The 16,341-nt window shown below is 33.2% G+C and overlaps 1 protein-coding gene across 1 annotated transcript in view; it reads left to right on the forward strand.

Annotated features, from left to right (window-relative positions):
• The window catches only part of LOC107717300 (protocadherin Fat 4-like), a 106,754-nt gene that overhangs the window by 50,253 nt on the left and 40,160 nt on the right, over positions 1–16,341 (forward strand). The window contains exons 5-8 of the mRNA XM_016524006.1: positions 3,517–3,778; positions 5,923–6,273; positions 9,536–10,458; positions 14,331–14,505. Of these exons, the coding sequence (XP_016379492.1) occupies positions 3,517–3,778; positions 5,923–6,273; positions 9,536–10,458; positions 14,331–14,505 (1,711 nt within the window). The remainder of the gene's footprint in view (positions 1–3,516; positions 3,779–5,922; positions 6,274–9,535; positions 10,459–14,330; positions 14,506–16,341) is intronic.

The following is a 16,341-nucleotide window of genomic DNA, read 5'->3' on the forward strand; positions in this document are numbered from 1 at the left end:
GTTGCTATGCAGTTGAAAAGAGTGTCCATTTCCTCCTTTAATGTGCGTCCGTGGGATTTTTCACCTGTTTTATAGTCAAGTGAAAATCACCAAATACATACTCACTGCACGAAACATGGATAAACTATGCTTTAAACTTCATAAACATCCAGAAGCCGATTATACAGCATAATCATGAAAAACATGAGCATAAAGTTCACATCATTATTGTTATTTAACTGATCTTTTTTACTATTTTGAGTTTTTATTTTTAAAAGCTTAGTTTTCATTTAAATTTTAGTTAAATTAAATTTTAGTCATTTTAATTCATTTTCCATTTTTGTAATTGTATTTGTATTGTATTGTATAATTTAATTTTTATTGTATTAAATGTAAGTTAAATTAAAGTTTTTTTTTTTTTTTTGGTTATTTCAGTTTTTAGTTCAGTTTTAGTTTGTATTTATTCCCAGTTATTTTTAGTGCTTCAATGTAAACCTATTTTGGTTTCTCATTTACATTTTTTTCATCTAATATTTGTTTTATTTAGTTTCAGCTTATGTTTTGTTTATGTTTTAATTTTAGTTAATGTTTTACTAATAATTTTGTTGGGTGTTTTTTTTTTTTTTCTCAAATATGCCAATGCAGTTTTTAGTTGTAATTTTTGTTATTTTAATACACCACGTTAAGATAAATGAGAAATGAGAAATGCTGTCTTGGCAGTGAGCTGAACTAGTTTTTTATGTTATTTTGTTTGAGTGAGCATGTTTTGATTTCAGGTGATGACGGTGTTGTGCTGGTTGTAGTTGAGGATAATGTGGTCAGTCGGTCAGAGGAAGCAGTCTTTCTCGTCTCTCTCTCTCTGAGTGAGTTTCCGTAATGTTATTTTGTTTGAGTGAGCATGTTTTGATTTCAGGTGATGACGGTGTGTTGTGCTGGTTGTAGTTGAGGATAATGTGGTCAGTCGGTCAGAGGAAGCAGTCTTTCTCGTCTCTCTCTCTCTGAGTGAGTTTCCGTATGTCGGAAGAGGGGGCGGCTCCAGGTGGCTGATGGGAAATCCAGAGATCTGCTCTGATCTATGGCAGCAGGAGCTCAGGAATCACATTCACTTGCTTTTTTACTCTTTCTCATTGCGTTTCTCTTTCCAGCAGAAGGACGACGAGAGTCTGCACTTTTCTCAGAGAAAAACACAGGATTCAGAGGATTTGAACCACACAGAACCTCTGAAGAACATGTTCATATATATATAATGTGTGTGTGTGTGTGTGTGTGTTATAGTTAAATGCATGCAGATTACTATAGTTAACTAAACTACAAAACTAAAACCAAAACCATAAAAAAAATATTTTCATTACTTAAAATGAAATATAATTAAATATGTATTTTTTAATAGTAAACTTACTGTATTTCAGCTAATTGCAATGAAAACATTTATTGTTTTCATGTATTTCATGTAATAATGTACAAATACTAATAATAATAAAGTAAAAAAATATATAGAAATATATTAAAAAAAAACTTTTGTCATTTAAATATGACAAAAACAAAAAATGACTAAAACTAAGATCAAAATAAAAACAAATATATAAACTAATTCTAATTGTTAATATTAAAATATGTAGCATAAAAATGTAAGCCTACTTTAAGGACCATTGTTATTTTAGAATGATTTATATACTATTATAGTTTTCATTAATATTTTGAATAAGCTGTTTTTTATATTTTCAGTTTTCAGTTTTTTTGTTTCATATTAGTGAATTTGTTGTCTGTGTTTTTTTTTAAATTAAATATTACTATTATTTTTTTCAGTTTAAGTTCATTTTTATTTTTTATTTTTTTCTATTTTTATTTCTATTTTTATTTCTGATGTTAGTAAGTTTTCAGTTAGTTCCCAAGAACACATTTCTCATTTTCATTCAATCTAATCTAGTCATATTTTATATATTTTCTTATTTTATATTTTCTTATTTTATATAATTCTAATCTAGTCATATTTTATTTCAGCTTTATTTAAAAAAAGTTGTTTTAGTTTAGTGTAAAAGTAAAATGTCTAATGCCTTACAGTAAAATTCACAATGCAAAAATCCCAAGAATATGCTTTACCATATTCATTTAGCACAGTATATTCTCGGCACTCTGAGTTTGAGTGGCGATGCTGTGGTGTCTCTGTAAGCGGATCCTGATCTGCTGCTCTTTGATGTGCTGTCGTCTCTGAACTCGTATTGTCCTGCGCTCTATCGTGGACGTCCCGATCTGTCGCTGGCGTTATTCTCTGCTCGTCAGGATCAGATGTGTAGCGTCTGAGAGCCGCGGGGATCATGGGATCCATTAGCTGGATTTATAGAGGAAGCGTATATCCGTTCAGTTCAAAGAGACGCCTGCTGTCTCTCTCTCTCTCTCTCAGTCTCTCTCTCTCGCTCATGTGCTGCATATATGGGTTTGTGTTTCTACAGACTACAGATCTGACCTCAGGAAACTCAACACCAGCCTGGAAATGAAATACTTTCACTCTCACTAATTGGTCCTGCTGTAATCTGAAGATCATGTGTGACGTTATACATAGACACATTTGTTTCAGTATTTAGCACACCATATATTTTAGTATTATTTATATACTATTATAGTTGTTAGTAATATTTTGAATTAGCTTTTATTTTATATTTTCACTTTTCATTTTAGTTTCTATTTATTTCCAGTTAGTGATTTTAATGCTTCAACATTTCTCATTTTCTCAAATGTTTCCATTTAATATTTATATTTTATTTAAGCAAATGTGTGAAAGTTTGACGTTATGCACAGACACGTTTATTTTACAGACCATTTATTTTCATATTATTTATATAATATTATAGCTTGTAGTAATATTTTAATTCATTTTTATTTTTATATTTTCAGTTTTCATTTTAATTTTAGTTTTTGTAATTTTATTATGTGCTGTTGACATTTTTGTTAGTTTTTTTATAATTAAATATTAGTATTAAATATTGCTGTTTAGTTATATGAATTATGATAATTTTTTTATTTAATTTACTTTATTTCATTTTTGGTTTTAGTTTAGTTTCATTTATTTCCATTTTTAAAAAAAATTGTAATTTTATTATGTGCTTTTGACATTTTTATTATTTTTTAAATTAAATATTACTATTTTTTTATAATATTATTTTTTTTGTTTTAGTTTTAGTTTTTATTATTTCCAGCAATTTTATTGCTTCAATGTAAACTGATCTCCCAAGACAACATTTCTCATTTTCTTTTAAAGTTTTTCATGCAATATTTATATTTTATTTTATTTTATTAAATGTGTGAATGTGAGATGTTACGCACAGACATTATTTTTACTTGACTGATTTTCTTAATATTTTTGTCTTGATTTGCAGTATAAATATCTAAACATTCCTAAATCTTGTTTTCTGAAAAATGTATCAAAATAAAGTGAGTTTTTTCTTAAAACAAGAAAGAAATATCTGCCAGTGGGGGCAGAAAAATAATGTTGTTTCCCGTTTGAATGAAGTTTGTGATTGAAGCTGTGATTGTGTGCAGGGAGCGAACGCTCTGGTGACGTACTCCATCATCAGCGGCGCAGACGACAGCTTCCGCATCGACCCCGAGTCCGGCGAGCTGACGGCTATCCGGCGTCTGGACCGCGAGCGCAGATCCAAGTACTCGCTGCTGGTGCGAGCCGACGACGGCCAGCAGTCCTCCGACGTCAGAGTCAACATCACGGTCAGCGACGTCAACGATCACACGCCACACTTCTCACGCAACGTCTACTCCTTCGACATCCCCGAGGACACCAGTCCAGGTATGAGACATGATGATGAGGATCAGTCAGTTCTTTTAATCGCAATTAATCGCAATTAATCGTGATTAATCGATTCAAAATAAAAGTTTGTTTACGTTACTATATGTGTGTGTAATGTGTATATTTTAGGGATGGGCGATATCTTATCGTTTGTGATATACCGGTAAAAATTCTCCCCATGATAAGAATTAGTCTTCCCGCGATAATAACGATAAAGTCTAGTTGTTGACATATTTCTGTGTGCGACCGTGCGGAGCGACATCGCGGAAGGCGGACGTGAAATTGAGGATGAATTTATCGCTAAACGAGGAGTTCCTTCTGGTTTGGTCAGGGCTTTACCGTGCGACAAAAAATCAGTCTGAGCCTTGAATAAATGTAGTACAGTAGCACGTGTGCGATTTAGTTTTGCATGTGTATGAGCTTGATTACAAACCTGTTGTCCAATAACGATATCATTTATTGACATGCTTTTTCTCCAAATTAACTTCATAACATCAGTTGAGTGTTTGAAATAACTTTTTGTGTTCAGACGTGGTTGTTTCAAGTCACAGAATGAGGCAGAAATCATACTATTTTATAGTATTGTATACAGTGATAAAGGCTATGTCGATTAGCATTGCATTATAAATTGAAAGAGATCAAATATTGCTTGAAGAACACAGATAAACCATATATTGTTGCAATCGTATGTTTATTGTCTTCAAGTTTCATCAGTTAAAGTTTCTCTAGCTACAGCGATAACTGGATGCCTTTGTCCATATTAGGGATTTCCTGGAGCGTGTCAGTGCTATTACTTCTGCGATGCATGTGTGGAGTTTCTGCGCAAAAGCGCCCTCTGGCTTCCAGTATGAATTAAATACAAATTACATTACATGTGTACTCAGTAATTTTTTAGTCTCTTAGTGGATGCATAAGTTTCCCTGAATTATCGTCATTGATATATCGTTATCGCAATAAATACCAGACATTATTGTGATATATTTTTAAGCCCATATCGCCCATCTCTAGTATATTTATTATGTAAATATAAATACACACACATACATGTATATATTAAGGAAAAATATGTTAGATTTATATATAAAATATTCATATTTATATTTAACATAAATTATATACAAGTATAAATATATATACATGCAAATATTTAAAAAAATATTCAAAAATTTAAAATATATACATATATGTGTGTGTATTTATATACACATAATAAATATACCACAGTAAGTAAAACACATTAACACACTACTAGAATGTAATTTCATATAGGGTCGCTTCTGGAAGTAAAAACTCATGGTGAAATTGATTTTTAACAATAACTGATAAACCACTAAATATATATATTTTGAATTAGCTTCTATTTTTATGGGTTTTTATTTTAATTTTAAATTATTTTTTAGTTAAATATTACTATTAAATATGACTATTTAGTTATATTAATTTATATTAATATATTTTTTATTTCAGTTATAGTTTTAGTTTCCAGTTAATAATTTTAATGCTTCATGCTTCATTAAATGTGTGAATATGTGACGTTATATAAAGACATGTTTGTTATAGTATTGTGCACAACATTTATTTTAGCATTATTTATATACTATTATAGTTTTTAGTAATATTTTGAATCACCTTATATTTTTATATTTTCAGTTTTCATTTTAATTTTACAAAATATTTTTTTTATTATTTTGGTATGTGCTTTTTATTAGTTTTATTGAAACATTACTGTTAAATATTACTAATATTATTTATTTCATTTCAGTTTCAGTTTTAGTTCTGTTTTAGATTTTTTTTTAGTAAATATTATTATGTAGTTATATTACAAATTTTCTTTTTTTTTTTTTATAGTTTTAGTTCATTTTTAGGTTTCATGTCAAAGGCTGTGAGCTCCGAGGTTATTAATTAATAGTATTTTATTTTGTTGAAGCCGTCAGTCTGCATTATTTCAACTTATATTTTAAATAATCAAGCTGAACAGCAGAATTCCCAAGTGAAAAACAACATTATTCATGATGCGGAAGAGAAACTTTCAATAATCATAGAATCAAAACAAGCACAATGCATTAAACTCCCATGCTTATTTGTGATTGGTGAGTGAATATTGTTGCATAATTACTAAGTTTCTGTTGTAGTTTTCCATCGAGGTTCGATCGTGGCGGCGATTCTGGCCAGCGACTCTGACTCGGGAGCAAACGGCGAGATCACGTACTCTATAGAGGAGGATGATGAGGATGCCACCTTCCTCCTGAACCCGGTCACCGGCGTCTTCAACATCAGCCGAGCGCTGGACTACGAGTCTCAGCAGTACTTCATCCTGACGGTGCAGGCCCGGGACGGAGGAGGTCTGTCCAGCTCCGTACGAGTCTACTTCAATCTTCTGGACGTCAACGATAACCCGCCGCGCTTCCACAGCTCCGTCTACAGCAGCTCGGTCCTGGAGAGCGTGATTCCCGGAGCGACCGTGCTGAGCCTGAGCGCCGCTGACGCTGACGACGGTGAGACGCTCGCAATTCACTTCAGAAAAATACAGTGCACTGTTGCTCCTCAGAGGATATTACACATGCGTTTATGGTCCGAATAACATGATACAAGCCTAAAATATTTACTTGAGATTTTAAGTTAGGTTTTCTGTAATTTAACAACAATTTCATGGGTACAAGTGTTTTATTATTATCATTTTAAATTATTTTATTTTTAAAATATTATGTATACATTATTATGTAAATGATTTGTTGCATTATTATTATTATTTTTTTTTTATTATTTATTTTCATTTTACATTTTTATGATTTAATTAACATGCAAACTCCAGTTTCATTCACAGTTAGTTTCTTTTTTTGTTGCTGCTTTAAACAAACAGGGAACATTAATAGCCTGTACATTATATACTGCAGCTGTAAGTGTAAACAACAGGGTTTACACAGCCATCGTCTGAGAATATTGTATACAAAGTGGTCAGCTAAATAATTAACTGAATACATATGACATGTAGATGCATGTAACAGCCATTCAGGTTTTATTATTTTTTATTATTTTATTTTATTATGTAAATATTTTGTTATATTATTTTAATGTTTATTTTATTTTGATTATTTTAAGCCTAAAATATTTACTTGAGATTTTAAGTTAATTTTTCCATAATTTAACAACAATTTCACGGGTACAAGTGAGTATTATGTAATAATCACTTGTAATAATGTAATAATGTAATGTAAATCAAATGTAATAACATTATTATGTAAATATTTTGTTGTATTATTTATTTTTTTATTTTATTTTGATTTTTAATTATTTATTTTCATGTTATATTTTTATAATTTAATTAATTATTAGTTTTTCATCAACTTGCAAACACCAGTTTGGGAAACCCTGCTCTAATGGACATAAAAATACATAACATAATACACACAAATATTGGGTACAATTTTTAATTCGATTACAATCCTTTTAATACTTTTTGTATTTATAACATTGTATAAAATGTATGCCATTCTTCATCCTGTTTGCTACTTTAATTCAAATTCAGGTTGAAGAGTTAAGTTTGTTGTTGTTCGTCTTTCAATTCTCAAAAAACTGGTTTTGCTTTTTCTTAATTAGATTAAAAATACATTTATGCACTGATTGAAATGTATACAAATATCTGCAGTTGTTATTTTCTACATTTTGCCATCTTGGTTGATTTTAACGTTATTTACACAGTTTTCTACAACAGTAAATAAACTTAAAATCACATTTTAGTGGAAGAATGTTGACAAATGCTAATATTATAGAAATAAAATACTTTTTATTGTATTGAATTAAATTATACAGTATATGATTATTTGTATTTTTTGCCACTTTTTGTTAATTTTTAAAAATATTTATGCTGTTTTCTACAACAGTAAATTACATTTAATAATTAAATATCATATTTAAATGTAAGAATGTTGACCAATGCTAATATTATAGCATGAAATAATTTACTCTGCTGAATGAAATTGTTTTTAACAACATTCATGTGGTTTTCTACAACAGAAAAGTGCCGTTGTTCATTAAATTCAGCATGTTTGAACATATTTACACTCAGGCTAATCTCGTCTAGTTCAGACTGCGGTCTGTGTTTGGGTGAATCTCACAAAATCATGTCTGGGTCATATCAAAATGAATAAAAGGAAAGAAGAGCAGATATGTAGCACAAAGAAGCTGCAGGCTGGATTCTGAGCCGCACATGTCTCAGACTCTAATGTGGTTACGCTGACCTACATTTGTGCCTGTGGCTTTTCCTCCCGCTCTTCTGTAAGCGTGTTCATGAGCGCACATAGTTCCTGACCCCTGACCTCTGACCCCTGCGTGTTTAGTAAACGAGGCCAGTGTGGTTCCACATGAGCGGGCAGCATTACAGACGCTCAATTAGAGCTCATTTACTGTGAACGGAGCAGATCCGTATCACACACTCACTGTACTGTAACACGTCTGCACAAGCACAACGCCCGAACCTCACAAACACACCGTTATACTGCAGAGATCCCTCTTCACGCCGTGCTGTTTTACACTCAAAGCCATTATTTCTGTTTAATAACTGACTGACAACACAATGCTCAAACGTAGAGTTTCCCAAACTTTTTGTCAGCTGTGAACTTATTTGCTTGAATATTTAATATTTATATTTAATATTTACTTATGTAATATTTTAATATATACTTGATTATTGACTTGATATATTTGCTCTGATATTTAAATTATTTCACATTTGCATGTTCAAGGTTCTCTGATGACGAGAACATGCAAATGTCACCAGTTATTTTAGTATTATTTATGTACTATTATCATTTTAAATAATATTTTGAATTAGTTTTTATTTTTATGTTTTTTTGTTTATTTCAATTGTAGTTTAATTTTTAGCATTTTATGTGTTTTTATTATTGTTTTTATGTGTTTGTGTATTTTTTATGTTTTTGTGTCATTTGTATTATTTTTTTTACATTTATATTTAGGTTCAATACATTTTTATTTAATTTCACTGCTTCAGTTTATTTTAGTTTCTAATTTTAGTTTAGTTTAAGTCAGGGTTATTATAGCTAACCCAAACTAAAGTAGAAAAACTATAAAATATATATATATTATTTGTAATAAATAAATAAAAAAAATATCTAAAATGTTTTATTTCAGCTAGGTGCCAAGGCAGAATTTCTCATTTTAATTTAGTTTAACTTGATGTACTAAAATAACTAAAATAAAAATTTATAAAAACCATATAGATAAAAACAAAAACTACTAAAAATGACAAAAAGAACACACTACAAAATTGCTAAAATTTTAACTAGAAGTTAAAATAAAAAAAACAGACAGTATAAAAATAAAAACTGATTCATAATATTAATAAAAACTATGACATTATTTCATATTAGTGTTTTTTCATCTAATATTTTCTTATTTTATTTTATTTCAGTTGGTTAGTTTTAGTTAATGATAACAACCGTGATTGTCACATAATATACAAATTAAATAAAATATTATATTGTGTGTTTTTTCTTTTCTTTCTTTTTTTTTTACATTGTTTTGATTTAATAAATCATTAAAAATTTCCATTTTGGGAAACCCTGCTCATAAAAATGCATATACACATAAATAGTGTTATTTTTAAGATTTACAGTTATTAGCAACAGTCATTTTCTGTATTTTGACAATTTTCAATGTTTTTAAACATCGTTTATGTTTTCTACTCCAGCGGAGGTGTGACCCTTGATTAAATATAATAACATTAGTGTTGTTTTCCAGGGCCGAATGCGGAGCTGCATTACACCATCGCTTCAGGAGACCCGCACTCGCAGTTCACCATCACAAACGCCGGCGTCTTACAGACCAGGAAAGCTCTGGACCGAGAGACGCAGTCGTTTTACAACCTGGTCATCACCGTTAACGACCTGGCGCCGCCTCCCATGAGCCGCTTCACCAGCACCACACAGGTGTCAATCATTCTTCTAGATGTCAACGACTGCCCGCCTTCATTCACGTCCCAGACGACGGCGTATATTCAGGAGAACACGCCGGTGGATACGCTAGTGTTCACAGCGCAAGCGACCGACGCCGACAGCGGCCCCAACAGCTACGTGGAGTATTCCCTCAAAGGGCCATTTGGGAATAAATTCAGCGTCGGGAACATCGACGGCGGCGTGATTCTGGTGGGCGAACTGGACCGCGAGGAGATGGCTAATTACTCGCTGACCATCGTGGCCACGGATAAAGGCGAGCCGCCGCTTTCCTCCAGCATGGAGGTCACCATGATCATTCTGGACGTGAACGACAACACGCCTAGCTTCTCGCAGAACATCTACGACATCGAGATCGAGGAGAACACGCTCAGCGGCGCCGATGTCCTGCAGGTGTTCGCCAGCGACGCCGACGAGGGAACCAATGGTCAGATACGCTTCTCCATCGCCGGCGGAAACGCTAACTCGGACTTCCGGATCGACTCGGTGACGGGAGTGATTTCTGTGGCGAAGCTGCTGGATCGCGAGACGCGCTCGGCGTATTCTCTGCTGGTGCAGGCGGCAGATCGCGGCAGCAGCCCTCGCGTGGATCGCGCCACCGTTAACATCGTGCTTTTGGATGTAAACGACTGCACGCCTGTGTTTGAGCTCTCGCCGTACAGCATCAGTGTACAGGAGAACTTAAGAAACCTGCCCAAGAACATCCTCCAGGCAAGTGCTCCGCATTTATGCTATTGAAATTATAGTAAATATGTTAACAATCATGCATTTAGCAGATGCTTATTTCCAAAGTGATTTATAAAAGAGGAACTAGTTGGAAATTGACCGTTTTCAAAATAACTTTTTGTGCAATCAAAATTGGGAGAAATACTTGAAAAAAAAAAATATATATAAGCATTTGTGAAACTAAATCTATGAAATGGAAGACAAAAAATGTCCAAGAACGTCTTACATTTATGGTATCAAAATGATCGTAAATGCCAAGTTCTGTCACAAAACTGTAGATGGCGCAGGCTGATGGGTCGTTAATGTAAACTGATGATATTCAGAGCGTTAAACTACGCGGCACAAGCTGATTGATTCATGTTGCATACGCAGCCAATGATCTTCCCGCTTTACATTTAAATGCTGGTTAGCATTCACTAGAGCAGTTTGCAGTGCGCTTTCAGAGTTCCTCTGAAACCCTCCACCTTCCCCAGCTCCACCTGTATAGATCTGCTGCGGGTTATTTTATATGCTATTTGTGCAGCAGCAGTATATCTTAAATACTCACAGCAGCGTATCGGCGTATGTATTGGCAATAGCAAGTTCCTGTACTTGCTTTGCAGCAGCAGCAATAATCTATGACAACAGCAATAACCAACAGCAGAGTAGCAGATCTATTCCGCCAAGACCAAATACACTGAACATTGTCATAGCCATTACCATGCTAAAATCATCTGAGAGTTGTCATGATAGAAATACATTTACGGTCATGCATTCAGCAGATGCTTTTTTCCAAAGTGACATTAAAAAGGGACTAGTCAAAAATTGAATATAAACAGCCTCTAAAGTCATATATTTGGGTCACTTTTGGTATTTGGTACCTTTCAGACATCATAACATTTTTAAAAAAATTTAAAACAAACAACTTTTTGTAATCGTGATTGGGGGAAACACTTGAGAAATACTTTTTGGAAAAGTGTAAGCATTTATGAAACAAAATCTATAAAACAGAAGACAAAAAATGTCCAGTAACATCTTACAGGCAAGTACCCTGCATTTATGTTATCAAAATTCTCGTAAATACATTTACAATCTTGCATTTAGCTGACGCTTTTTCCCAAAGTGACTCATGAAAGTGGGACTAGTTGGAAGAGGCAGAGTTTTCTAGTCGGACATAAGACATAAACAGCTTCTGAAGTCATATATTTGATATTCAGTGCCTTTTGGACATCATAAAATGTTGAAAAAAATCAAATAGAATTTTCAAAACAACTTTTTGTGTAATCATGATTGGGAGATGTAAAATATTTGAAAAATGATTCAGGTCAAGATCAGGCAAATAAATGTAAGAATTTATTAAACAAAATCTATGAAATGGATGGCCAAAAATGCCCACCCTGTTAAGGACAAACAAGAGTTTAAAAATGACTTTAAAATGAGGTCATGATCTTTACCAGGGACACAGAAGCCACCGAATACCAGGAATGACCCAATTACAACCGGAAAACTCAGAAACCGAGTTTCTGATTCGTCCGGGACACAAAAGTTAAACAGTGACTGTTAAGTCTTGTTTATTTTTCCCACAACATTTGCATTGCTTCCTCTTGCTGTAACAGTCATGCATATTTATGTATCTCAATAACCATTTGATGTATAGTGTATGTATTTTACACAGCGTTTATTTGACTGAGATTGACTAGATTGTGCGTGGGTGTTTATACGGTTGTAAACGAATGTGACGTTACAATTTATTCAAAATCTGTTGGGTATTGTAAATCCAGTATCTAAATATCTTCAGTACATTTTGGCTCTATTAAGATTTAATAGGCGAGAATGAACCCAGTGTCCGATGCGACAAACTTGTAATTACGACTTTAATGGGAAATTGCTGATAGCATTAGTTCATCTCGTTAGATTGGGCGGCTGTGGTTCTACATCATTTATAATTTTTGCTTTAACATGCAGAAATGCGAGACTAAATTTCCAGCACAAACTGCGCTCTGTAACTGGAATGGCTTGCGTGTTTGACGGCGCGGCTGGCGTGTATAAACGCAGAAAGTAATATGCCACGGCTAAATGACATAGTGAGGGTGGTCTCCAATGTCCGAGTCAAAACAAACCTCACCTGAGAGGGAAATGAGCTGGAGTCACGGCTCCTCAGGTGTGCCAGCGCCAGAGTCTCACGCAAACCAACACTGAACCCAAACGAGGCATTTTACAGACCTATAACACAGAAAGAGAACTGTGTGAAAATCAGCAAAGTCCACATGGAATCAGAATTGCTACCAGATAACACATTCAGCTTATAGAAACGTTGTGGAAACATTGTTTTGACATGTTTTTTTAACATAATTTAAAGATTACAGAAACGTTTCTTACAACGTTCTAGTAACTTTATTTTCACCCAAAATATAACATTATTTAAAGGTTACAATTTCTTAGAATGTTCATCAAGTACAAATAATGTTTCAAGAATGTTTATCTCAGAACATTTATTTTTTTTCCTCAACATTATGAGAATCAAATGTTAATAAAGGTATAAGAACATTCCATAAACATTACTTTAAGAAGGTTTTGTCCTAACATTTCTATAACTTTTAAAAACATTAGCGAAAGTTGTGAGAACGTTCCTTGTTGGCTGGGTATACTAAAGCCGTTTAGTTACAGAAACAGAAGATCTCCTGCGGACGCAAACTTGTCATTTGTGTGATTTGGGTTGATCTGACTTCTACACTCTCTCAAATCCTCAACAAACAAAGCATAGACACGATTTAAATAAGAGACTCATTATGCAGTGTGTACTTACATTCATTGATTATAACAGGAGTTTGCTCACTTTTTGTGTATAATACATTCAATTTGAAGTTTTGTTAGTCGTGCTTTTAAGAGGCACGTGCACATATATTGCAATGTTTCAGGAGTGACAAACACGTATATGTTTATACGATATTAGGGTGTGTGAATGGCATTTAAGCTAATGAGTGATCCTTTGCACCATCTACTGGTTCTAGTGGTAATAACATGTCATTTTCATTTTAAAAGTGTTTGTTTTCCATCAGATGACTAAACTGAAGCATGGCTCATTTTCCATGAAATCTCCAGGATTAAAAATGAGAAATGTCTTCTTTAATGCGACTCTTACTGCACAACTCTAGAGTTAAAAGCATAATGAAGTGTTTAAAATATTTCATTTTAGTCATCTTTTTCAGGGTAATTAGCAGTGTTATTGTAGTAGCGTTAATAAATTATGATAGTTTTTATTAATATTTTTAATTAGTTGTTATTTTTTGTTTCCATTTTTGTTTTTAGTAATTTTGTTGTGTTTTTGTTTTTATTTTATTTTGTTTTTATTTTAACTTTAATTATTTTAGTACATCAAGTTAAGCTAAATGAAAATGAGAAATGCTTCCTTGGAAAACATCCTAAATAAAATAAGTTTAAGGGTTTTTTCAGAGCAGTTCACAGTTAATGAATATCACGCATTAATGCCAAATGATTGCTTATGTTGTACTGTTGATGAATTATGACCGTGTTACTTGATGGTCTTTATATAATAATATGTTGTAGATGTTTGCAAGATGCATGTTTTAGCTTCATCGTGTTTATGAATGAGCAGCTGGAAGTAGCAAAGCAACGACATTTCAAAATAAGAGTCCTGGTGTATTTCAGACTTGCTTATAATTAAAAGTCCTGAATTACACATACAATCTTTTTTTTCTGGATATTAATGGAATTTTGGATACACAAACTGTATCTGGCATTTAATTCAACGTGTTGGCTTTGAATATGAGATGGCATGACTTGATGGGTTTGTTCAGTAGGGACTGGTGTTCATTTTATTTGTGCGGATCCTGAAGAAGGTTTGTGTTGTGTGGCAGGTGGTGGCCCGTGATGACGATCTGGGCTCTAACGGTCAGATCAGCTACTCCCTGAGCAGCGGGAATGACGCGGGAGCATTCAGCCTTACGTCCGGCGGTCAGCTGAACCTGATCCGAACGCTGGACCGAGAAACTCAGGACAAATACACGCTCATCATCACGGCTCACGACGCAGGTAAGACCGGCTTGACTCCTGACCAAAAAAGCTGCATGCTTCTCAGTACTAATGCAGACAAATGACAATTATTCAATCCTGTTAATCCAGCACTAGCGTCCACACGTTTACCTATTGTAGTTTATCCATGTTTTGTGCATGAAATAAACACTATGTTTCCATTCAAAGATGCAAATTTAACTTGCGTGCAAAACTCGAATATCGGATAAAACATTTGCGAATAAAGCCCTGTTTCCATCCAATGAGTCAAAGAGAACACTTCCTGATAAACTGGCACTAAATATCACTAAGAACAGTAGGAGAAGCCACTGAATATAATAATTTTCATATATGATCAATCACTTGCGCCTCAGAGCGAGCAGACGAAACACAATAAAATAATAATAAATAAGATAAACATTTTATCCTACTCAATTGTGCGCATACGTTTTTTATGCACATTTTTAGAATTTATGCGCATCTTGGCGTTTCCATCCAGAGTTTTTTTATTTTTTATGCGATATTCCAAAATGTGCATAAAAATAGGTGGATTGAAACATAGCTACTGACACAGTCAAAACACGCCATCAGAGAAGCGCTAATTAAATATTCTTGTTTCAGCCGATGATTTCAGCCTCCAAAACTATTTCAAAAATTTCAAATATTTACGCACTGCAAAAAAAAATCATGTTCTTCCTCAGTATTTCTGTCTTGTTTTCCAGTACAACTATCTAAACATCCTTAAATCAAGATACATTTACTGGAGAAGCAGAATGACTGAAGATATTAAGTCTTGTTTTCTGAGAAATTTATCAAAATGTGTTTTTGCTTAAAATAAGAATAAATATCCGCCAATGGGATGAGAAAAATAACCTTGTTTTCCTTCTGAATTAAAATGTATTTTTCTGACACCATCGACAGATATCATATCTTCCCTAACAGGTGAAGATTCTCACAACTTTCACTATTTAAAAGTTGCTTTATTAATATTTGACACACATTCTCATAACATTAAGAGAAAATGTTCTGAGATCAGCATTCTCAAAATGTTTTCATGATGTTATTTGTACTTGATGAACCGTTTTTGTAGCCTTTAAATAACATTATAATCACAACAAGAAACCTGGACATTTGAACGTTCTTAGTATATTAAAAACAAACATTCAAATAACGACATGTTAGGGAAAAGTAAAGTTAGTAGATCATTGTAAGAACATTTTTGTAAACTTTTTTTGTAACCGCAACAAGAAAACTGGACATTTTAACGTTTTAGAAACATTTCAAAGCAATGTTCCCACAATGTTATTATAACCTAAATGTGTTACCTGGGATACACCATTTTCCTATTCCAGTAAATGTATCTTAAATTCAGAATGTTTAGATATTTGTACTGGAAAGCAAAACAGAAATACTGAGGAAGAACATCATATTTTACAGTACTGTTGCCAGAATTTTCGTGCATCACTAATTTTGGGATGAATTTGGATTGTTAGTATTTTTATAAGAGTTAAAACCGTTTTGAAAGAAGTGTTTGCGTTCGCAAGAGATGCATAATCCTTTTGGATGGTGTGTGCATGTTTTGTGGTTTTTTGTGTTGAGTTCAGCAAAAGGAGCCATGGTTTCAGAACTTGTGTGTAAGCAATTAAAAAAAGAAATGTGAGAAAACATGCCTGGGTTTTAGTTGGGTCTTGAAATATGACTCAGAGAAGTTATTGACAGGTTTCAGCCATATATTGTAAAGTAAGTTTGTAGTAAATATTTCCGCCGTTGAACTTCTGTTGATCTGGAGCTGATGTTAATCTGTCTTGTTTGGAAGGTCCTGGTGGGTGTGTGTGTGTGTGTGTGTGAGAGTGTGTG

Source organism: Sinocyclocheilus rhinocerous, unplaced genomic scaffold (genome assembly GCF_001515625.1).
Source record: "Sinocyclocheilus rhinocerous isolate Xijiao unplaced genomic scaffold, SAMN03320098_v1.1 scaffold149, whole genome shotgun sequence".
In the NCBI taxonomy this organism is placed as follows: domain Eukaryota; kingdom Metazoa; phylum Chordata; class Actinopteri; order Cypriniformes; family Cyprinidae; genus Sinocyclocheilus; species Sinocyclocheilus rhinocerous.